At 39.4% G+C, this 24,741-nt stretch overlaps 1 protein-coding gene across 1 annotated transcript in view; it reads right to left on the reverse strand.

The window, feature by feature from the left end:
• The window catches only part of LOC126474653 (fatty acid synthase-like), a 332,546-nt gene that overhangs the window by 179,656 nt on the left and 128,149 nt on the right, over nt 1-24,741 (reverse strand). The window contains exons 10-11 of the mRNA XM_050102131.1: nt 15,500-15,754; nt 15,136-15,297 (exon numbers count right to left, since the gene is read on the reverse strand). Of these exons, the coding sequence (XP_049958088.1) occupies nt 15,136-15,297; nt 15,500-15,754 (417 nt within the window). The remainder of the gene's footprint in view (nt 1-15,135; nt 15,298-15,499; nt 15,755-24,741) is intronic.

Genomic DNA, 24,741 nt, shown 5'->3' on the forward strand with positions numbered 1-24,741 from the left:
TGCTGGCATCAAGGTGACTGATGGTGATTCACCATATAATGGCCTGCTCTGCCATTTCCCTGAAGGCACATGTCCTTCACCTACTCCAGCATCAATAAAACACTCAACAGTTCATCACATTGTCACCATACCATGACAACCAGTTCACATACAGTCTTACTGTCACCTCCACACACACTCAAGTTCACAAAGTAGAGATCTCCTCCATGTTTGCATAAGCGATTTGTCATCCTTCAAATAGTAGCTGGGCCTCATAACTTCATATTGTCCCTAACAAGAAGAAGGTGACTATTGTCAGCTAAACACCAGAATAATATCTATCACTTCCCTCTTCTACATAGCAAAAACTTTGCTGTGAACATTAATGGGAAGACAGTTTTCTCCACAATACATCTTGTCCATGCTGTTTATCATGTACCCATTGAACAAGAAAACATACCTAAAACTGCAGTTTGGATTCCGCTCATACTTGCCATTTGGATGTGCAATGATACACAGGCTTTCCAGCATGTCATGGATGAAATATGTAGAGACTTAGAGTTCTGTCATGTCTATACTGATGACCTGCTCGTTATTATTATCCAATGAGGTAGAGTATCTAGCATGCCTACAGCGACAGTTCATCAGGTGCAAGAAAATGGCTTAGTGAGTAATCTTTCAAAATGTGATGTTAGAGTGACAGAAGTAAAATTTTTAGAGTATCATATCTATGCACAAGGTATTCTGCCACTTCAAGACAGAGTTTAAGCTGTTTCAAACTTTCTACAGATCACTACAACACATGAATTATGGCATTTCTTGGAATTGACAATTTTGTTTTTGGTGCTTTGTGTGAAATCATGCAGTGTTAGCAACTTCTCTCAATGAAATGCTGGAAGGTTTGCCTCAACCCTTGCCAGGCGCAACAGTGGACTGATAAGAAAGCATCCTCCAACAGAGTGAAAGCCACTACTGCAGAAGCTGCATTATGAGCTCACCCATTTCCTGATGCACCTCCAACACTTATGGTGGATGCATCATCAACTGCCAATGGAGATGCATTATAACATGTAAAACATGACTGGCAACTCTAACTTGCTTCTGTAAAAGATTATCACCATTACAAGCTAATTGGTCAACATATGACCATGATCTCTAAGCAGTATACATCTCCATCAAAAAGTTTATGCACATGCTCAAAGCAGATTTCCATTCTTATTACAGACCATAAGCCATTTGTGTTTGCCTTCGATCAGAAGCCAGACAACACGTCACTGCCCCAGTTGCGGTATTTGGTCTTCATTCAAAATTTACACTGGATGTTCGACACGTTAAATGGTGAGCAGAGTGAACCAGCAGATGTGCTTATCTTGATGAACTGCGAAGAAGCTCGACTTCATAGTACTTGTAGACACTCAGGAAAGAGAGAACAAACTGAAGGCTTCCTTAAAACACCATCAGACCTACAGATCCAAACTATTAAAATACCATGCTTGAATTTAGTTCTATACTGTGACGTATCAATGACACAAGTGTAACAATTTGCTACAGTAGATTTCTGATGGCAAGCAATTTTCCCTGACCATGGCCCCTCTCACCAAGCAGTATGGGCTACTGTATGACTAGTGAAAAAGGCATTTGTTTGGCTAAATACTGCAAAGCATTTGTCTACCAGTGTAAATCTTGTCATCATAACATAATAACTCTGCACATTACAGCTGTGCTTCGTACTTTATCCCCACTGAGTCAATGATTTGATCATGTCCACGCTGTCAGTATTGGACCTTTACCACTCTCAGAAGGATACCAATATTGCCTAACAGCGACTGACGATTTCTCTCAAGGTCCTGAAGCCAACCCAATAAAAGATGCAACAGCAGCAACTGTAGCCACAACCCCCCTCCCCCTTTTTTTTATCAGAGTATGCAGGTCGTTCATACCTCTTCAAAGTACTTGCAAAACTGCCTGCCATGAACTAAATTTGAACCTGCACCTCCCACCTTGCCACTAATGTTGTTGTAGAATGGCTCCATCAACAATTAAAGGCCTCACTTAGATGGCATGCCACAGAGCATTGCACTGACAGCCCCCTGTTGTGATACTAGCCCACCAAACAGATTTCAAAGAAGAATTCAACATGATTGCCTGCAGAATTCTCCACTGACACATCAAATATTATTACTGAAACTGCAGAGTTTGCACAACACCAGAAGAATATTCTATCCAGCAGACATTAATTTTCTTTGACTTAAAATCCTGCAAACCATTCTTCATCCTACACAACGCCATTTGGAAACCTCTCGAACCACCATATTATTGTCCATACACAGCATTGGCACACCAGGACATAAGGCAGATTTTACCTCAGATCAGGCTCACACTGGTTCAGAGAAAGCAACTAACGCTGACACACTATCAATGTGTGATTCAATGAGGGCACAGAATGCACCCAGCTTTTCACCATCACAGCCTGTGCCTGTGCGGAAACTTCCATTCACCGCTCATTGTAAGTGTTATGCACTGCAAACAAAGTATCACTGAGCAACTAAAACTGTTAATACTCATATCATTTAGTAGCCTAATATACTGAATTTGCACATAATCTTCTTATGTATCTCTAACCATTAGTTTCACTCAAACAGGAATAAGTAGGTAGGACACATCGTTAGGTATCAAGGAGTCATTAATTTGAAAATCAGAGAGAGAGAGAGAGAGAGAGAGAGAGAGAGAGAGAGAGTGGAGGAGGAGAGGAGGTGGAGTAGGAGATTAATGGTTAACATCCTGTCAAAAACAAGGTGTATGGAGGGGGCTTGGATAAAAATTATAGAGTGAGACAAAGTTTGACTACAGAGAGCGGGTTCAAACTGTTGCAATAGTTATGGAGATACTAAACGTTTTGGAACAGATTAGCTAGCAAGAAGAGTAATATCGAATCAATCTTCTGACTAAAAACAAGAACATGAACAACAGGATTCTATGTGGGCTGTTAACTTTGCTTTTACAATGAGACACTGTCCAGTGATTATTATCCGTGATGGAGAAGCAAACCAGACATTTTGGACTGCCAGTCAGTCAACTTTCAACAATGAAATTTGTTACTATAAAGTACATATTTATTGCAGAGACTACTTCATCTCCTGCAGCCTCTCTTTGGGCATATACTGTACACTGGATCAGTGGCATAGAATGGGCCATCAAATCAATGATAGCTTCTGATACAGTTGTCTAGAAAGCACTTGATCTATATCTACTTGACTGATTCAGATGTAAAGTTCGTCATTCATCATAACCTAAATTATCGTGTAATAAAAGTTGTGTCTGATGTAGCATAACAATTACTTCCCTCTACAACACGAAATTTCTTGAAATTATCTATCTCTTTTCATAACACTCCTTTTTAATTATATTTAATTTATTAGCTTACCTCATTTAATTTAAGAGTTTGTACTTTATTTCCTATTTTGAAATTATCCATAACATTACTAACATTTATTGGAAGTCAGAACCAGCTCTTATTCTTGGCGGCATCGTAAGTTTCTGAGTGGTAACTTCCGTGGGCCTCTCCCATGAAGCCTGCCTGCGTGAAATATCAACATTATGATACACCTGATTTACATACAAAGAGAAACTTCAGTCTGTGAGGGTCCCCAAATTCTTTTCTGAGCCACTGATTCAAGCTTAAAATTAATTTTCAGTGTCACCTAAAATGCATAAATAATAATCTAAGACAAAAAACATTGTGTTATCCAACATACAGCTTATTTGATGGCATACAAATGATGTCACATGCCACCATTCTGAAAGTGTGTATTTCAGCTGAGCATGGCAGTTTTTAAGTGAGTTATAGCAGCTCTAGCAGAGTGATAGGAGGGACAGGTGGTGGTTGTGCTACACAAGTCCAGATGGCACTGCATATAATCTGTCCTGAGTAACAGTGTGGTGGTGATTCTGATGGTAACCATATTGAACGGAAGCAGACACAAGTATTTATTTGTGGTGGAGCATAATAATAAAAATAAATAAACACTATCTAAAGTTTTCATTTGTTATTAAAACCTTGCACATCATCCCAAACACTAATGAAATCTTGGAAAACATACTTTTTGTAATAGTGTAGCACAGCTTCTTCTTTTGAGTGCACCTGTTAAATTTGTAAACTCTTATTATCATTGTTTTTAAGTCAGGGTACTTGAAAATGGCCAAAAACCAAAATTTTACTAGAGTACAACAATTAATGTAAAACTGACAGGTGAAAATAGGATGCAATCTTTAAACAAGTCAAGGTATGATTTAACAAAACACAAGGAAATCAGAGAAATTTAATGTGTATACTGCATTAACAATAAACTGTCATTATACTGCTCAGTAGTGTTACGTTTATCACACCTAAATTTAACCACACAAATTACAAAGAAAGCTGTTACTTTTCTTAAAAAGAAGAAGAAGAAGAAGAAGAAGAAGAAGAAGAAGAAGCTGTCATCTCCATTATACTAAGTAACTACTGTTTATCTGCTAAAGGTAGCTTAATATTTGTATGATTAGAATGGTATTCTTCAAAGGAAATATTTACCTCCGTCTCCAAACATCAGAGTCCCACTTATAACACATGACTTATTATCAAGCAGCTTTACAATAAACACTGCTACTTGTCATGCAATTAAAGATGTTGCAATCTATGAACATCCCAAAGTAAAAAGACGAGCAATATTTATATAACTATTGGCACACGACATATGTTGTTTCATAGGTGAATCTTGCTTCGATGTTCTGCCAGTTACAGGGCTGGTATAGGTGGTGGTGGAAGGGTGCATATGACAAGTCTTGCAGCTGGGACAATCACAGGAGTAAGAGCCACAGGGCGAGGTGGTGGTAGAAGGGTGCACATGACAAGTCTTGCAGCTGGGGCAATCACAGGAGTAAGAGCCATAGGGCAGGGAAATGGATGCATAGTGTCTGACAAGAATACTGCAGAGTTTGTGGAGAGGCAGCACAAAAAGCTGTTTTAGGAGTTGTGGGTTGGACCTCAGTATAAGGCATGATTTTAGGAAGTCATAGCCTTGTCAAAGTAGCTGATTAATACATTCTTCTGTAGAATGAGTCTTTCCCTCTCATCACACCTGGTAAATTTTCCTTGGCCTGTGGTACTATGTGACTTTTCCAAACTCTCCCCATTTCCTAAACCTCTCCAGTCCTTTCTTTCATCCCGCTTTCTTTCCCTTCAATGCTCCTGCCAGAAGGAGCCACTGGCTCCAAAGGCTTGCACATTTCTTTAACATTTACATGCATTTTCTCTTGCTGTCATTACTAGTTGAGTATTTTTTTTTATCCATTTAATATATTATATTTTCAAAAACTGACTGTTTTAGTTAATATGTGAACATAGGTATTCATAATTGTTATAGATTTCCAGGAAGTACAATAACTAAAACTTTCTCATCCAAACTCATCTTTAAAATAAACTTAAGAAAGAAAGGAAGAAACATATTATTATAGCAGCTGAACTAAGTGTGAATGTGATGAGTCATGAGAATGTCCGTCCCTGGTAGCTGAGTGGTCAGCATGACAGAATGGTTCGATTCCCAGCTGTGTTGGAGATTTTCTCTGCTCAGTGGCATCAAATTGAAAGACTTGAACTTGGCGAACGGTCTCCCCTATGGGAGACCCTCATTACCCAACATTTAGATTTTTTAGTCATGACAATAGCTCAAAACAGTTTTTTGACTTAACTCAGAACATTTTTGTCAAGTCACTAGAGAAAATGCCCATTCAGCTACATGTATAGACAATGTATTATCAAATTAGATGTTCAAAGTGAAAATAAGATCTGTTTGGATTTACGAATTTTTGACAATTCTGTGTTGTTTATTCAGCTGCCAGGAATAAAGAAACCAAATGGTAAGAATGGTTATATGAAAATAAACTTTTGTAAAAAAACTTGAACATATTCCATGACAAGACAGACACAGTAAAATGACATATAGATAACAGTGTGTCAAGTACTGAGAACTTCAATAATTTTTAAGAACATTTCTAGAGGTAATCAATGAATCATTCTCACCTAGGATCTTGCACCGCAAAGCCAAAAGTAAACTAAACTGATTTACTCCAGGCTTAAAAAAAATCTAGTGTGAGAAAATGAGAACTACATAATGTTCTGAAACACAATTAAAACTCTGACTTCATTAGCTACGTGAGACAGTAAGAAGTTATATTTAAAAGTGTTGTTAAAACTGCCAAAAGAATGTCAAATGATGAGTTTATTTTAGGACATATGAATAAGTCTAAAGTAGTATGGTCTGTTATTAAATACAAATTAGGTACAATAGTTAACTATCAAGAAATTTAAAAAATAAAATGAAATACCAATATTATTGTAGGTTATATTCAAATGTCTCAATGCTCTGATAAATTTCTCATAAATATATCAAACTCCAACAGAGATATAAGTACTTATCAAAACAGTGTGAATTTCTTTGGCCTGGATGGGAATAGTGAGCCCTCGTGATATTTAGTAAGGAATCACACACACACACCAAAGAAAGTACATTTTTGTGTGATAAAATAGTTCACCCTTTGCCTTAAATAATCAATCTGTCATTTGAAAAAGCCAACTTCCCTGATGTACTTAAGTATACAGAGATAAAAATACTACACAAAAAATGATCAAAAAAGGATTAGCAAACTTATACTCCTGTCTCTATCTTCCCAGTCTTATCCAAAGTATTTGATAAAATAGCTACAGTCCAGATAAAAAATTTTAGCACAAAAAATTATGTTATTCTCAAAAACAAATGTGGATTCCCAAAAGGGAAAAAGCACCTGAATGCAATTAATGAATTGATTGAAAAAAATCAGCTCATCACTGGACAAAATCAATAAAGCGGCATGTGTCTTCTGTGACCTTACAAAAGCTTTCGATTCAGTGACAGTCCATGCTACTTCACAAATGAGACAGATACACCATCAGACAAAGTGCTCTGTAGTGGCTTATGTATTATCTGACAAACAAGAAGCAAAGGAAAATCATAACATTTAATAACATGAATTATGATTCTTAGCGAAATACAATTTCACAAGGATTCCCTCAAGATTCAATCTTAGGGCTAATCTTGTTTCTCATTTATAATAATGATTTACCGCTCAATGTCAGAGTCCAACCAGTCTTGCTTGCCAATGATAACTCAGTACTTATTGAAAAACAAAATGTGAGAAAAATTTTGGATGGCACCATAAACACACTAAACAACCAAGATACATAGTTTCAACATAATGGTCTTAAACTTAATGTTTCATTACACAACTTAAAACCAAATAGTCAAAAATCTGTTACACTAGTATTGCACATAAAAATCAAGTTATGGAAAAAGCTCAGTCCATCAAATTCTTGGGACTAAACTTGAACAAAAATTTATGCTGGCAATCACACATAGATTATTTAGCAGCAAAATAAACAGCCCTGATATTGCAACAGAAGTACTATTTGAGGTAACAAATATAAACAGCAGGAAAGTGGCATACCACAGTTACTTTGAATCCACATAATTATGACGGTTTTTTTTTGGCGGGGGGGGGGGGGGGGGGGGGGGGGGGGATTTCAAGCCATGTGCTGCTCCTCCAAGAACATCCTTTTGTCCATTATTCAATAACCTAAAAATATCATCAGTCCATTATTCAATAACCTAGAAATATCACCAGTCTCTGGATCGTACACATTTGTGATTACCATCTTACTATACAGAAATCCTGAGCTAGGTGAAGAAAACCATTTCAAATACAAGCACAACAATAGATGCAAAGAAAATTTCATTCTTTCAAAATACCACTTAAAACTCTACCAACAGGAACTCCAACACATGAGAATGAAAACGTACCTAAAACTCAAGGGTAGAGATGTACTGAGCATGTAGATAGGTTCACTGAAGATAAATCTTCATGATTTCCTGGTATAAAAGTGCTAGTACTCAGTGGAGCAGTTTATGAATGATGAGATGACCACTTGCACAGACTGGCTTGTTTAGTATCACAGTGTCATAAATAATGTTGTATTTATAAAATAATGCCTGGGAAATTTAGACACCACTTTGTGGTGGTCATCACCAGCTGATACCCATACCTGAGTTTTCATTTTTATGCAGCATCTCCATTATTGCATGGCAGTGCATTTGATGGCTTAGCAGATCAATTCTGGCATGAAGAATAGGGCCACATAGATTACATATAATAGACAGTGGAGGGTGCATCTCTGATGTTTTTCATTTTCCTGCCTCTGATGTTAGTGGTCAAAATGTAAAACAGCAGCTGAGCTAGTTGTGCATCAGCAATTACAACCATCTGCTGCATTGCACCAATTACACAGGTCAATGTTTAAGCTCTTTAGATTATTCTTGAATTGGACCTTATAGTGCTTCAGGAACTTCTACCTTTGCTCACTTCACTATACAAAATTTAATGACTAAGTCTGTTGTTTCTTATCCACTGGACATGTCCATTGTGTGTTGGTGACCAGTAATGGTGGCTTAGAGTTTACATCTTTGCCTTCTCAAGAATAGTAATGTTTGATATGAAATTACCTCATTTGATATTCATAATGTTTCTAAGCTCCTGTTGATTGCAGCATTCTGGTTTCTTAACATCACAGTCATACAGCACTTAGGTTTTGCAACCACAGAGCAGGGTAGGAGCAACATCTGCTTGATACACCATCAGTCTGGTGCATAGAGTCAATTGAACAGTGTTAAGGGTGGGTATCGGCGACTCTTGGTCTGCCACAATTTCAAATACATGTGCCACCAGTTATGGTGCCACATTTCCTACAGCCATCACTGTGGCATGAGAGCACTGCTACAAATGGTTAACCACTGCCAATGAGATGCAAGCATCCCCTCTCCAGAGCTCCAGCAGTAGGTGTTCTTAAGTGCAAACACTCATGCACTGAGCCATTTTGTGTGTTTGCCAGGATGACCCGACATAGGAGACATCCAAAAGCAACATGTGTGGCATTAATTCTGTTCTCCATGTTGTTTTCTGATGAACATTTAGCTGATAATGTACTTTCCAGAAAGAGGAAGTGATTTACTTGTTAGAAACGTGTACAGGAACAAGAGATATTGAAATCCGAAAGGCAGTTCCAGGAGCAAGTAACCTCATTTATGGATGTTGGTAACAGGTCAAACCATTTACATGCAGTACTGCAGCACTTTACACACAGTTGCAGTTCTGCAGGTCTGCAGGTGTGTGAGCTAGTGAAGCATCCTGCAGTGCAATTGCCTGGGTGAGACTCATAAATCTTTTAGAACACAGTCTGGATTGATTAAATAGTCCTCCATCATAGCTGTATTTAAGTCCACTAGTGTGATTGCTTCCAGATGATGTCTTATTAAACACAGCTGCTACAAGCAGAGCAAAAACATTTGCGTGAGGATACATCCTTGTTTGAGACCATTTGTGATAAGAAATATGTCACATGTTTCATTTTGGTATAGCACTTGCCCAGACATGGGGAGCTTGAATGAATTGAACAGTGTTAAGGGTGGGTATCGGCCACTCTTCGTCTGCCACACTTTCAAATACACGTGTCACCAGTTATGGTGCCACATTTACTACAGCCATCACTGTGGCATGAGAGCACTGCTACAAATGATTAAGCCACTGCCAATGAGATGCAAGCATCCCCTCTCCAGAGCTCCATCAGTAGGTGTTATTAAGTTCAAACACTCAGACACTGAGCCATTTTGTGTGTTTACTAGTTGAGTAACATTTACAGACTTTTATTGTGGCCAGGGCTCAACATCTTCTGAATTGAAATTGTATTGAAGAGTGATAGACTTATAAATCTTTTGTTATCTATATACATTTCTAGATTCAAATCTACTGTTAACAACTGACACAGCAAATACAGCAATGAAGTTATGTATTATTTTACTATTCGATGTTACATATACAATAAATTAATATCTGAATTCTCTGTGCATGAACAGCATCTGTTCCTTGCTCCTGTATCCACTAAAAACCCAACAGCATGCAAAGGAAGATATAAGAAAGCATAACCCAAATGTTTTAAGGCCTAACACGTAACTTTTCTGTGCACAGTATCAAAGGTCTTTTTTAGGTCATAGAACACAAATACATTGACAGAAAAAATGCAATATCAAAAAATAATTAATGTACAGTAGTGAAATGTTGGGAACACATTTGTTTAGATAACATATTTAAGTGACTAATATTTCAAGATCACAGGTTAATGTAAGCGTGTGATAAGCCATTGCAAATGTGAAATGCTGGTACATTAACAACCAATGTAAATGGCAGAATGTTGAATATGAGCATGCAAACATGCATGCATTGTATTTCACAGGTGCTGGATGTCAGTTTATGGGAGGGAGTTCCACGCCTGCTGCACTTTGTCAGTCAATACAGGCATAGCTAATGCTGTTTGTGGATGATACTGGAGTTGTCATTTGATGACATCCCATATGTGTTCGATTGGAGGCAAATTTGGTGATTAAACAGTCCAAAGCAACACACATTAGAGTATGTTGAGTTACAACAGCTGCAAGTGGGTGAGTGTTACCCTGTCAGAAAACACCACCTGGAATGCTGTTCATGAATGGCAGCACAACAGGTCAAATCACTCGACTGACATACAAATTTGTGGTCAGGGTGCATGGGAGAACCACAACAGTGTTCCTGCTTTTATATGAAATCGCATCCCAGGTGTAGGTCGAATGTGACTAGCATGCAGACATGTCGGGTGCAGGTCCTCAACTGACCTCCTACTAACCAACACACAACTGGCACTGGCACAGAGGCTGAACCAGATTTCATCAGAAAACACAACAGACCTCCACCCTGCCTTCCAATGAGCTCTCATTTGACACCACTGAAGTCGCAAACAGCGGCAGTTTGGGTTCAGTGGAACGCACGCTACAGGTTATCTGATTCAGAGCTGTCCTTGAAATAACCAATTTGTAACAGTTTTTTTTCTGTCACTGTGGTGTCAGCTGCTGCTCAAATTGCTGCTGCAGATGCAGTACAACGTGACAGAGCCATAAGTTGAACACAATGGTCTTCTCTTTTTGTAGTGGCATGTGATCATCTGGAGTCTCAAGACCACTGCTGCCAGCAACCATGTACAGTGGCTACATTTCTGCCAGGTCTTCCTACTGTATCACAGATGGAACATCCAGCTTCACATAACCCTATTACACAAACTCATTCAAATTCTGTGAGGTGTTAGGCATTTTTGACTAACATCACTTGTATGCGACTGGTGCAAAATTTGAATAGACATCATCTTTCAGTTTTGTTTATGTCACATGACTACTTCTTGATGTCACCCTTTTTTTTCATCAATTCAGTAAAGGCTCATGTTATTCCTTGCACTTCTCCTGCAGTTGTCATGCACAGAGGATTATATCAATAGTTCATCTGGAGCAGCAAAATCAGCAGCACTGAGATTAAGAAAGTACAGTCTCAGAAACAGTCTGGAGGTCATTCAACAGAACTGTACCAAAAATTTAATGAATCATAGAGCAAGAGTATGCCCCAGTAATTGCCACATATGCTACAGTCACTTTTTTAAAAAATATTGAAAATTTTGGAGTTCTTTAAGTCTGCTGGTACCTTATGGGTTTCTCACATTAAAAGAGACTGGGAGAAGAGTCTGGCTTTTGGAGACAAGACACTACTTTGAATGATCTCCATGGGGATGTTGTCAGGTCTTGTTGCTCAGTTTGATACTATCTAGAGCCTTGCTGAATTCATGAAATGTCAGTGAAACTGCCACCCAAGTTTGTGTTGGATGTTGTGGAACATGTATGAGAAAGTGTCAGAGGCAGAACAATTTTCCAAGAGTGAGATGAAATGCTGTTTCCAGTAAAACAAGATGTGCTGACTTACAGTGAGAATGCTCATACTTGTGGCAGCTTTCAGAGTTCCTGATGAAGAATGAAGTGATCCACATATTTTTCTTATTCAAGTGTAAAAATTCTGCAAGTCCCTGGAATCTAAGAGACTTTGAAGTTTGGGAGTTCCTTGGTTTTCTGTTGATTCCAGTCATTCTTGATTGTTCTTATTTTAGCCAAACATTTCTGCTTGAATTCTTAAAGCCATCTTTTCTTTTCCATGGAGGATGGATCTTGAGCAAGAGACAGGTAAGCGTCCCATTTGACATTTATGAGATTCTTAATCCCCTCATTGTTCCCTCATTGTTGTCATCAAATCAGTCATTTCTCTTCTTTGCATCAGAACTAATGAGATCCTCTGCAGTCTTTCTGAAGATGTTTTTAAAGTGGCCTGCCCTGTTCAGTATTTTTTGAGTTAACTGTTGTACTGCTAAGTCAATCCAAAAGCATGTCTTGCAAGAGAGAAAAAACTTTTTCATTTCTGCAGGGTGTGTATGTAGAATTTTCTCGTGGAAGGTTTTGAGATGTAGGATCATGGTTTATGATGGACAGGAATCCTTTCAGATGGCTAACCAGCAGTTGGTGATCAGTCCTGCAGTCATCACTGTCTTGAGCTGTGTCTGTGATCAAGACATCATTTTTGTCACACTGCCGAGTGATGAAATAGTCAATGAAATGCCAGTGTTTGGACTGTGGATGCATCCACATAGTCCGTCTTATACTGATTAGCTAAGCGAGATTGCCAGTTGGTAATAAAAAGTTCATGCTCATGTGAAGACCAAGAAATGGCAGCCCACTTGCACTGCAGTTTCCAACATCTTGATTAACCCTGCTGTTTCCCCAAAAACGACTCTCTCTTCCTACTCTAGAATTGATGTTACCAAGTAACACAAGTTTATCTTTGGTAGATATCTTGACGATAATTCTGCACAGTTGCTTGTAGAACTGATTTTTTGTATGCTCTTTACTGTCTAAAGTGGGAGCATAGGCAGAGTTTAGGGTGACGAAGCAATCTCCAGCAAGGGGAATTAGAAGAATCATAATTATTTTACTGATAGCAACAGACATTAATATTGCTTCACTATTTGCTGCAAATCCTACACCGAGGACCATGGTTCTCCTGCATCCTTTCCTTTCCGGAAGACGGTGTACCCTGAGCTGACCTCGCTAATGTCTCCTTCACCTGATAGTCTGGTTTCACTTTAGGCAGCAATGTCTATATCTAATCCAGCTGTCTCAAGGATGATGAGAGCTGTTCTTATTTCTGGTCTGTTACTTAAGTAAAGAAGAATACGGACATTCCATGTTCCTATAGCTATAGTCCTCTTCCTTACTGTAGCACTGTCCTTGCTGGTGGAGAGGTCTGCATGTTCTTGTGAAGCTACGCCAGTGGTGTAGCTACTTGCACAGCCTCCTAAGCCAGACAGGTCTCAATGGATGACCCTGAAGAATTGTGTTCCAGAATGCCCTATCTCTCTATTCATCCCTTTCTGTTGTTTTTTTCCCCAATGCCCTAGGACCCAACAGAGAAGTGGAAAGAAGAGGAACATCTCATACCAGATATTCCAAATGATGATTTAGGCAGAAGAGGTTATGACAGATGAACTGGGTGTAAAGCCACTGCTCAACTGTCCTGGAGTTCCCTCCTGATCATTGCAGTTCTAATGTCTGAAATCACATGTCTCATACCCTTGTGCTGTGATGGTATTGTGCTAAGTGATTTGAAATGTATCAAATAGCTCATGCCATTGGCTTATCAAAAAAAGAAAGAAAAAACATTGCATGTTTTACATGGAGAATTTACTATGAGAAAACTCTGAGAAAGAGTCAGTCATAAAAACAATTTCCTCAGCAATGTAGAGGCTACATTTCAAAATAATTCAACTGATTTGGTAAGTTGACTTGTTATTGTGGATGAGATGAGGATCAATTACTTAACATTAGAAAAGAAATTGCAATCAAGTTGGTGAATAAAAGCCAGTGATCCTGAACCAAAACAATCAAAGCCAATTCCACCTGCCAGAAAGATTATTTCCAGTGTTTCCTTGCAAGAAAACGCTGTTCAAAAAGTATTTGATCTTATTTTTTATTGCTGAAAGCAACAATGGTGTCATGGTGTGTGCACTTTCTATGTTTGTAGGCATACATAGTGGACATGTCTGATTTTTTTACAACTGTGGAAACAACCAATCACTGGCTAGCCATTGACAAGTGAACATGTGAAAGTGATAGTCACCAGATTTTGTATTGTGGGCAAAATGACTGAAATGTGGAACAACTTTACTGCATCAAATTTTGTTTTAAGCTCGGTGATTCTCAATTTGAAACAATCTGCAATATTTGACAAGTGTTTGGGGATGAAACAATGGATACCACACAGATAAACAAGTGGTAAAACTGCTTCAAAGATGGCAGTGGAAAGTTAAGCATGTTCAGTTAGGCCCTCAACATCCACATATGAGGTTGTTATTGATCACATAAGGACACTGATGATGCAGGGTAGATGAATCAAGATAAGAGAACCTGCAGACATGATTAAAATTAGTACTGGATCCATTCATTCCATTTTAACAGAATGTATGGACCTCATGAAGATTTCAGCATTACCTATGCCCGAGTTGCTAACAACTGTGCAGAAACAACTTCATTCAGAGGTTGCACAGGACGTGCTGGATAATATGAACAGTAGTCATAACTTTCTTAACATAGAGATCACTGGAGATGAGTCTGGGGTTTATGGGTACAACCCAGAAACAAAGTTGCAGTCATTGCAATGGTAGTGTCCACCATCCCTAAGACCCAAAAAAGCAAGGCAGGCCTGCAGCAGTGTAACAGTAATGCTAACAGTCTTTTTTGACTCCAGTGGCTTGGTCCATGATGAGTACACTCCAGATGGTATTAACGTTAAGGAGCACCGCGAAGGGGTTCTGCATCACCTTCATGAAGCAGTGAGAAGCAAATGGCCAGACTTGTGGGCAGTGGGCAGTTGCCTCATTCACTGCAATAAAGAACCTGCTCATTGTCCTCCATTAATTGTGTTGGGATGGGTGTGTAGAAGCTGGAGGGGACTACTTTGAAGGTGAATAGATTGATTTTGTCAGTAATAGTCAGATACTTTATAAATAGTCCTCATTTGAATAGCCTTCATTCTAACTGCTACAAATGTCATCTGGACAAAATAAATGAAAGCTAAACAAAAAAGAAGAAAAACAATAGAAAAGTGACTAAAGTTTAATACTCTTTGAATACCAACCTGCCTGACAAATTTTCTCTGGATTGATAACCACCTTCCGAAGCTTTGTTGGGACACAGACATGTGAGAAATATCTCCAAGCACTCTTCATTAAGGCTACCTGCAAGACAGTGTCCATTAGAGCAACCCAGTTCTTGGTGAAACACACTTTGGCTCCACTGTCTGCAAAAAATGTAATTTGTTCAGTTATTCACCAAATATCCACTATGATTTAAACTAAAAGGGAGAAAAATTATTGCACACATGAAATAAAGAGTGAGAAACTATATCTTGTCAGAACGTTTGTATGTACATAATTGAAGAAATTTTTTATATACTGTTATATGACAAACAGGCATTAAATATTTTGCATTAGTTTTCATACCATCTAATTCCAATATTCCTTTAAACACTCCTGTGTACTGATATCCTTGTAAGTGCAAATCCAAGTACACATCCTTACTCTTGAGTAATGGTACAGCACTTTGTTGAGCAGTCTGAGAAGCATTATTCATGGTAATAAATTCCTTGTCTGGTTCCTGACAGACAAATATGTGACCAGACACAACTATTTCATCACTTTCACAAATAACAAATTGCCCTTCTCTAAAGAGGATCTCGACACTGAAAGTGAGCTTCCCTGGAATGAAATATGCAATGTTTTTATTCTTTAATATTATTCCCAAATAAAGTTACTGGAATGGTTATCCATGTGTCTTAATGTTTAATTTTTAAAAAGCTACCATAAAATTAAGATACCAAGCTCACTAGTAGTCAGTACACAATTCCGTCATCAACAGTTGCTTCTAAGTTAGAAAACATCATTATCAATCGAGAGAGAGAGACCAGGATGGAATAACAACAATATGCAAAGAACACATTGATGCTTAGCACAAAGAGGAGTTGAGTCACAGAGGAACACATTGAAGAATAATGCTGGAAATATTTCAGCTTTTGGACAAAGCACTTCTGCAAAAGTAGGAACTCTCACACTTTCACACGAGAATGACTCATACATATGGCCACCATCACTGGTCACTAAGGCTTGACTGTGGCTATGACTGACATGAGCTGCAATGTAGTGTGTGTAAGGAAGAGGTGTGGGGTGGGGGGATGCAGGGACAGCAGGGGAAACGCTACTTCTTTCCGTTGAAGTGTGCAGGGATGTGGTAGAGGCATACCCTGAGATGAGAGTATTCTCTCCATTATCCTCCCTACCCCTCCCACCATGGTATTCCACTGTCTATCCAACCTGTACAAATCTTTGGCCATACCTTCTTCACCCCTGCTCACAACCCTTTGCCTCATGGATCATCTCCCAGCAGTAAACCTAGATGGAAGACCTGTCACATTCATCCTTTCACTATCATCTAGTCTACCCCTGATATTGGTATCTCATAACAATTCATCTCACCCCCTTCCTACCACAAGCACAGCCACCCCATGCTGCACCTAACAGCCCTATCCTGTCCCCACCACATCTCTGCACACTCCCACAAGAAGAAATAGCATCTTCCTCTGCATTTCCAGTCCTTCATCACCCCATAACTTTTTCTTACTCCCACCACCCACCCCAGCTAGATTGCTTCTCAGGTCGGATGCAGTTGGAATCAACATATAGTGCTCAGTGCAGTGGCCATGCACACACGAGTTGTTCTGTATGAATAAGGTCTTTGTCCGAAAGATGAAATATTTGTAGTATTCACTCTTTTTCAATGTGCCTGTCTACAGCTCAGTGCCCCTGTTACATGGTGAATAGCCTTATCAGTAATACAAAATCATGAACAATCCTACAAATAAATAAAAGTTAATGTTTGTCATAATTGAAAGCCATGAGATGATCAAGAGACATTAAATTACTGAATCTTAGGTATCATAATAGCTTTTCTTATTTGAAGAGAACTATAAGAAATGAGAAGTCAGAAGAAAGCTGTCAGTAAAAGAGTAAATGTGCCACAACCCAATGTCAATCAAGGGTGTCAGCAAAAGAGAAAGTGGTGATACACAGAAAGTAATAAGGCTTTATATATGTACATTTCAATAAAAATGTGGAAGAGAAAAACAACAGTCCTGCACAGGAGAAATACAATAGGGCCAAGTGAAATGGGTTAAGAGGCAAAATATTAACGTGAGAATGGAAATAGGAAATGTTTTTGTGCCAACAACAAATGTGTTGTATGTCATAACAACCACTTCACATGTATCTGGGGTTGGGGAGGTGAGTTAGACAAAAGTCCATTAAGGAAGCAGTCAGTCCATATCCTGAGTACACTTTACAATATGAACTTATGTATGGTATGCATATGTGATACAGATGATCATATAAAATTAATCATTTCATTCAGTATGGATTCTAACACACTCAACAATACTATGAAAAGAACAGTTACTACTCACCATATAGCGGAGATGCTGAGTTGCAGACAGGCACAACAAAAACATTGTCAGAAAGTGAGCTTTTGGCCAACAAGACCTTATTGGCAATAGACAACATAAACACACATGCTCAAGCAAATGCAGCTCACACACACATGATCAGAGTCTCTGGTTGTTGAGGCCAGTGCGCAAGCAACAGTGGATGATGTGAGAGGCAGTCAGGCGGTGTACATACGGATGAAATTGGAATGACGAGGGGGAGGAATAGTAGGGTAGGGGTGAGGGGTGGCAAAGTGCTGCTTGTGGGAGCATACAGGGAAAAGCTGGAAAGAGAATAAGGCAGCTAAATGAAGTCAGGCGGTTAGACAGAGGGAAGGGGAGGATGTAGTGGAAAAGAAGAGAAGTAAAAAGACTGTGGGTGCACTGGTGGAATAGAGGGTGCTGTAGTGCTGGAATGGGAACAGCGAAGTGGCTAGGTGGGTAAGGACAGTGACTAACAAAGATTGAGGCCAGGAGGGTTATGGGAATGTAGGATCTGCTGCAGATTGAGTACCCACCTGAACAATTCAGAAAAGCTGGTGTTGGTGGGAAGGGTCCAGATAGCACATGCTTAAAGCAGTCACTGAAATAAGGAACGTCATGTTGGTAAGTGTGCTTGGTTGTTTCTTGGCCACAGTTTGTCAGTGGTCATTCATAAGGACAGACAGCTTATTGATTGTCATGCCCACACAGGGAGCAGCAAAGAGGTTGCAGCTCAGCTTGTAGATCACATCTGGTTTCATAGGTAGCCCTCCCTTTGATGGGATAGGTGATGCTTGTGAGCAGACTGGAGTAGGTGGTGGTGGCACAATGTATGGGACAGCTCTTGCTGTGAAGTAGTCATTGAAGTGAAAAACATCGTGTTGAGCAGCATGCTCAGCTTTGTTGATGGTCATTCATGCAGACAGAAAGCCTGTTGATTTTCATGCCCACATAGAATGCAGCACAGTCATTGCTGCTCATCTCGTAGATCACGTCTGGTTTCACAGATAGCCCTGCCTTTGATGGGATATGCGATTCTTGTGACCCAACTGGAATAGGTGGTGGTGGCAAGATGTATGGGACAGGTCTTGCATCTAGGTCTATTACAGGGATATGAGCCATGAGGAGCAGGTGTTGTGTTGGGATGGACGAAGATATTGTGTAGGTTTGATGGGAGGTGGAATACCACCTTCCTGTGCCACACGAACGTGTATCTCATCCTACCAACCACTCACCATTGCCCACTCCTTGTCCTCTCCATTCCAATTTGCATGTAATAGCTTCACCTCATCTCATCCCCCTTCTTCACACTTATGCACCAGACAGACCTGTAACCAACACTACAATCTTTATGTTTATTTTTTCTTTGACCTCATTGTGTCTTCACACCAATTTCTGTTGGTTTTTGCATTGCACTATCCGCTACTTCCTCAAATTTCATCTCGTTTTCCCTTACTTCATCAGTTTCATTCTTCTTGTGATTTTTCTTGTTTGGGTGTATTTTTGTGAAATTTTTCGGACATATTTCTACATTATTTAAGTATTTTTGCGTGTTTTTATCCATCACCATGGATCATTGCTCCTTCCATCTGCTTCAATACAGAAAAGGTTTCTTAATCCCTAGCCAAAACCAGTCTCACATACTATTCCTGAGTTGTTACTTGGCTCATTGAATCCCTCCAAATAGCCTTACCATTATTTATTCATATCCGACTACCACTCTTTCTTCCACAATGACTTCCATATATTCAGATTTTGTCAATCCTTAGCCTTCACCAACATAGCCCTGCAAAACCATATCAATGAGGCCCAAACCTCCTTGCAACACTTCCTCTCCATCTGAAAAATTCTCCTGTTATGCAATCCCAAATTCCTGGATCCCATATAATACACTGAAACTCTTGCCCTCCAGGAACTATAACAACATGCGCAATGCAACCTCAAAAAACTCTTCACTCTGTTCACTTCATACTCCTGCTTTGGACTACCATTGTCCATCAACTCTACAACAACTAAACTTCCCCCACACCCCCTCATAGCAGACAATCCCTGTCTTGCAGACCTACTACATTTACTCCACCCTCAAAAAATTCCTCCCACCTTCATACAGAATCTGTAACCTAAACAGACCCAAAACATAGTCATGAATCTTTCCTCCAAAAGCCTTAGACCTGCAGAAGTATCAGTCCTTTCCAAAGGCCTCACATTTTGTCCCACTCTCAAATTCAATAATGCTGGATTTGTTAAAAACATTCTCTCCTTCTCCCAGTCCATACAGTGGGAACACTTTTTTGCCATGGACCCTACTAATCAAACTCAACCGAAGATGAATTTTGAACTCTTCCTGACTCAGTTCACCCCTCCATCCAATCGTGATCCACCCCTACTGTCCCCAAATCACAGCCTGTTAACTTTCCAGAATTTATTAACCTTAAATCTTGCCTCACCATCATTCCCAAAATCCCTCAATATGAAAACAAATCTTACATTCACAGAAAAAACTGCACCGAAAAAACCACAATTCAATTCACTACCTAAAAACTGATCCTGGCCTTATAAACCTGCTCACAAAGGCTCCACCACAAGGATTACCTGGCAGAAGGACTCCACCAACTGTCAGATTCATCCACCTACAGCCCCTACCACAGTGACCCCATTCTTGAAATCCAGCAGGATCTCAAGTCTCTTCTCAAATCCTTCAGTCCATCCCAGATCCTCTCCCCAAGTCCATCTCTCTATTCACCCCTACTACTACCCACACCCATATCTTCTACATGCTTCATAAAGCCCATAAACCTAATGATCCACGACACACCATTGAGGCCAGTTACTGTGTCCCCAAGCCTATTACCCACAACCTACCCCAAAAATAAAAGATACCAATCATTTCCTCTAACAACTCTCCATGGTTCCTATTCCCTTACCACTGGTGCATTGTGTGTCACTATTGCTGCCACCTCCCTTCACACTAACATCCCTAATACCCATGGCATTACTGCTACTGAACACTACCTTTCTCAATGCCCAACAGATTCCAAACCTACAACCTCCTTCCAAATTGCCATGACAAACTATATCCTGATCCACAATTACTTCTCCTTTGAAGGTATTGCCTACAAACAAATCTGGAGTATGGCTATGGGCACCTGCATGGTACCCTCCTAAGCTAACCTATTCATGGGCCATCTATAGGAATCCATCCTAAACACTGAGAATCCCAAAACCACTCAGCTGGTTCAGAGTCATTGATTACATCTTTGTAATCTGGCCCTACTCAACCCAAAAAGCCAACTTCCTCCATGTTGACTTCCACCTCAAAGATGCCATATCAGTACCTCCATCCATATCAAACCTACCAACCACCAGCAATACCTCCACTCCAATGCCTGTGATCCACTCCATGCCAAGAAGTCCCTTCCATACAGCCTAACCACTCAGGCCATCGCACCTGCAGTGACAAGCATTCGCTCTTGAAATCTACCAAGGGTCTCACTGAGGCTTTCACAGACCACAATTACCTCCCAACCTTGTATAAAAACTGATCTCATGTGCCTTATCTCTCCAGTCACAAACCACTTCCCAAAGTTTCACTATCCAGCCACAGAGGAGCATTTCCCTGATGACTCAGTACCACTCAGGACTGGAGCCACTGAATCACATTCCCCATCAGGGTTTCAGCTACCCCTCTTCGTGCCCTACTATCCTTACCACTCCTCACACCATGGTAATCCTCCACCCACTGAACCAACACTATATCCTTGTCCATCGCTACACAACCCCTGCTGCCAAAACTTGCCTCATGGCTCATATCCCTTTAATAGAGCTAGATTCACGTTCCGTCCCATACAGCCTGCTACCACAACTTACTCCAGTCTGGCCAAAAGCATCACCTATCCCATCAAAGGCAGGGCTGCCTGTGAAACCAGTCATGTGATTTACAAGCTAAACTGCAACTACTTTGATGCATTTTATAAGGGAATGACAACCAACAAGCTGTCTGTCCACATGAATGGCAACTGACAAACTGTTACCAAGAAAGAGCTGGACCATCCTGTTGCTGAGCAAGCCACTGAACATGATGTTCCTCATTTGAATGACTGCTTCAGAATGTGTGCCATCTGGGTCATTCCTACCAACACCAGCTTTTCTGAATTGCACAGGTGGGAACTGTCCCTGCGATATATCCTATATTACTGTAACCCTACGGGTCTCAACCTTCGTTAGTCATTCTCCTTACCCACCTAGCCCCTTCCCTGTTCCTCACCCAGCACTACACAGCCCTCTATTTCATCACTGCATGCACAGTCTCTCAGATTTTCTTCTTTTCTACTGCTAACACCCCCCCCCCCCCCCCCTTCGTCTAATGTGCCGACTGGATGTGGCTGCCCTACCATCTCTCCACCTTATCCCTGTAGGCTCCCACAAACAGCAGTTTATTGTCCCCCACCCCTACCCTGATATCCCTCCCTCTCCCTGCCCCTTCCTGACTGCCTCTCCCACCATCAGCTGCTGTGCACAGCCTGCCCTCAACAGCCAGACACTGTGGTCATGTGTGTGTGTGAGTTGTGTTTGCATGAGTATGTGTGTGTATGTTGTCTGTTTCTGACAAAGACCTTGTTGGCCAATCGCTCACTTTCTGATAGTCTTTTTGTTGTGCCTATCTGTGACTCAGCATCTCCCCTATATGGTGAGTAGTAACTACCCTTTTCATAATGTTGTTACATTCCATCCTGGATATACCATTGTTTCATTTTGTTTTAAATAATTGAAGCATTTCTTTTGGGCTGTTGTCATATGCAATACATACTGGTATGTATAACATATAGCAATAAATCTCCATCATTTCATCATATATTTTCAAAAAGAGGAGTTATTTTGAAATAAAAAAGAAAGATCAGTGTATATGTTTCACACTGTTGTCTTGTATTACTTAATGTATTGATTCGAAATGGGTTGACATATACGTTTCTGAAGTTGTAAAAAAATTAATGTAAAATGTTTTGGATTGAAATTTATTATTCTGTATTTAGGTATCTGTTAATTGTTCATAAAAATGTAATATGTTTCATTGAAAGCATAATTTAAAGAAAAAATAACAAAAGTTCCACATTACATAAAATTACTACGCAGACAGAAGTTACCTGGACTAAATGCCAACTGTCGCATGAGTGGAAACATTTTGTTAGCTATTGATAAAAGCATAATATATTTTGACAAAAAAATATTTATTTCAAAAACACTGTTTGCAAAAGAAACTAAAAAAATGTACAACTTTAAAGTATAAATTTGAAATTAATTTAAACAACAATTATTACCCTTTTGTAGCACCAACTAATAAGTTCCAAAAATGTATACTTCTCTAAATTTATGTTTTAATCATAAAATTACTGTAATTAAAAAGTGTATTGCTTGAGAAGGTTTCGGCATGAACAACTATGCTGTAAATAGAAGTAAGTCATACCAAGTGCATTCAGATGCTCAGATGTTATTAAGCAGATCAGTTGTTCAGATTGTTAAGAAGAGCTTTGTCAAATCTTATTTTGATGTGGATTTTAATTTTGTTGACATTTTAAAATGTTTAAAAGAATTATGGACAGAAATAATCATCAAGAGTTAAAATGGTGAACAGTGTTTCAATCAGTACAAGAACAAACATACTCCTGTAGACAATGGCTAGATATCAAATGAAAATGATCGACAAGAGAGTCAGAAAATATAAGTGAAAATATTCTAGTATTTGTAAATGAGAGTAATTTGTAATGTAAGAATTGATAGCGCATCATGTCCACCCATTCTGTTATGTGACATCCTTTCATGGTCAGCTAATCTTGGCCAGTCTCTCACTACACCACGAATACGTTTCACATCTCTGCCAGTGTTGGTTGTATGGTTATACTGCTTTCTTTGTCGTCCTGTCAGTCAGCAATCCTGCAAATTGTGAAGTGCACTCGGCTATTTGGTTCTTAAATGCTGCTCAAATTCACAGCAGCTTTTTGAAGTTTATGGTGCAGGTTTAATGAATGATGGAAATGAGCATAAATGGTATAGGCTGTTTAATGAAGAAAGGGCAAATGTTCATAATGAAGAATGATCTGGATGGCCTAGTGTCATGAATGAAGACTTGACAGAAGAAACTGGTGAGACAATTCGCCAAAATAGACACTTTGCTATTGATGAGCTGCATCAGAAATTTCCACAAGTTTCAAGGTCAGTAGTTTTATCATGCTGTTACTGACTAACTTCACAACAACAAAAATGTGTGCAAGATGGGTGACAAAAATGTTGACAGAAGAACACAAAACAAAGCAAATGACACATTCTTTGTTCATTTTGGAGAGCTGTCACAAGGAGGGTGACAAATTCTTGCATCACACTGTGACCGGTGATGAAACATGGATTACGCATTACACTCCAGAGAGTAAATATCAATGCGGTGAGTGGCATCATTCAAACTCCCTGATCAAGCCATGAAAATTCACACAACAACCTGCAATATGGAAATGCCAAGTTTTTAGGGACTGGAAAAGCATTCTCCTGTTCGAATTTTTACTAAGAGGGATGTCAATAAATGCTAAGAGGTACTGTGAAACGTTATTATGGCATAGGCACGTTATTCAAAATTGCCAGCAGGGACTGCACTCTGGTGGTGTCTAACTGCTTCATGACAATGCTCGGCCTCACACTGTGGCAAGAAAAAAAGACATAACTGAATAAGTTTCATTGGGATCATCCACCATACAGCCCTAAGTTAGTACCATCAGACTTTCATCCATTTCCAGAACTGAAGGCATTTCTTCATGGAAAGCACTTGGAAAATGATGAAATGTTAAAAGAAACTGTTACTATGTACTTTGACAGTCAGGTGGCAGAGTTCTTTGATGCTGAGATCCAAAAGCTGATGCCATGACCTGACAAATGTCTAAATGTTCATTGTGACTATGCTGAGAAGTGAAAAAATGTCCATGTTGTAGTTTGTGATACAATTTACATTAATAAATAACATTTCTCTTACTTCATTACAAATTGATCCTTACTTTAAAAATTACCTTTGTAGTTTCTTCCCAGCAATAATTAAATAGCGCCACATGAGTTTTTGAAATGTACCAGAAATACATTTACAATAATTAATGTTCAGTTTTATGATTATCATCATTCTGGAGGAGGTCACAGTACAATAAGTGATCTCTTGTCCAGGATGAATATTAGAATATGCACAGCTTACATGGATAC

Source organism: Schistocerca serialis, chromosome 4, assembly GCF_023864345.2.
Source record: "Schistocerca serialis cubense isolate TAMUIC-IGC-003099 chromosome 4, iqSchSeri2.2, whole genome shotgun sequence".
Taxonomy (NCBI): domain Eukaryota; kingdom Metazoa; phylum Arthropoda; class Insecta; order Orthoptera; family Acrididae; genus Schistocerca; species Schistocerca serialis.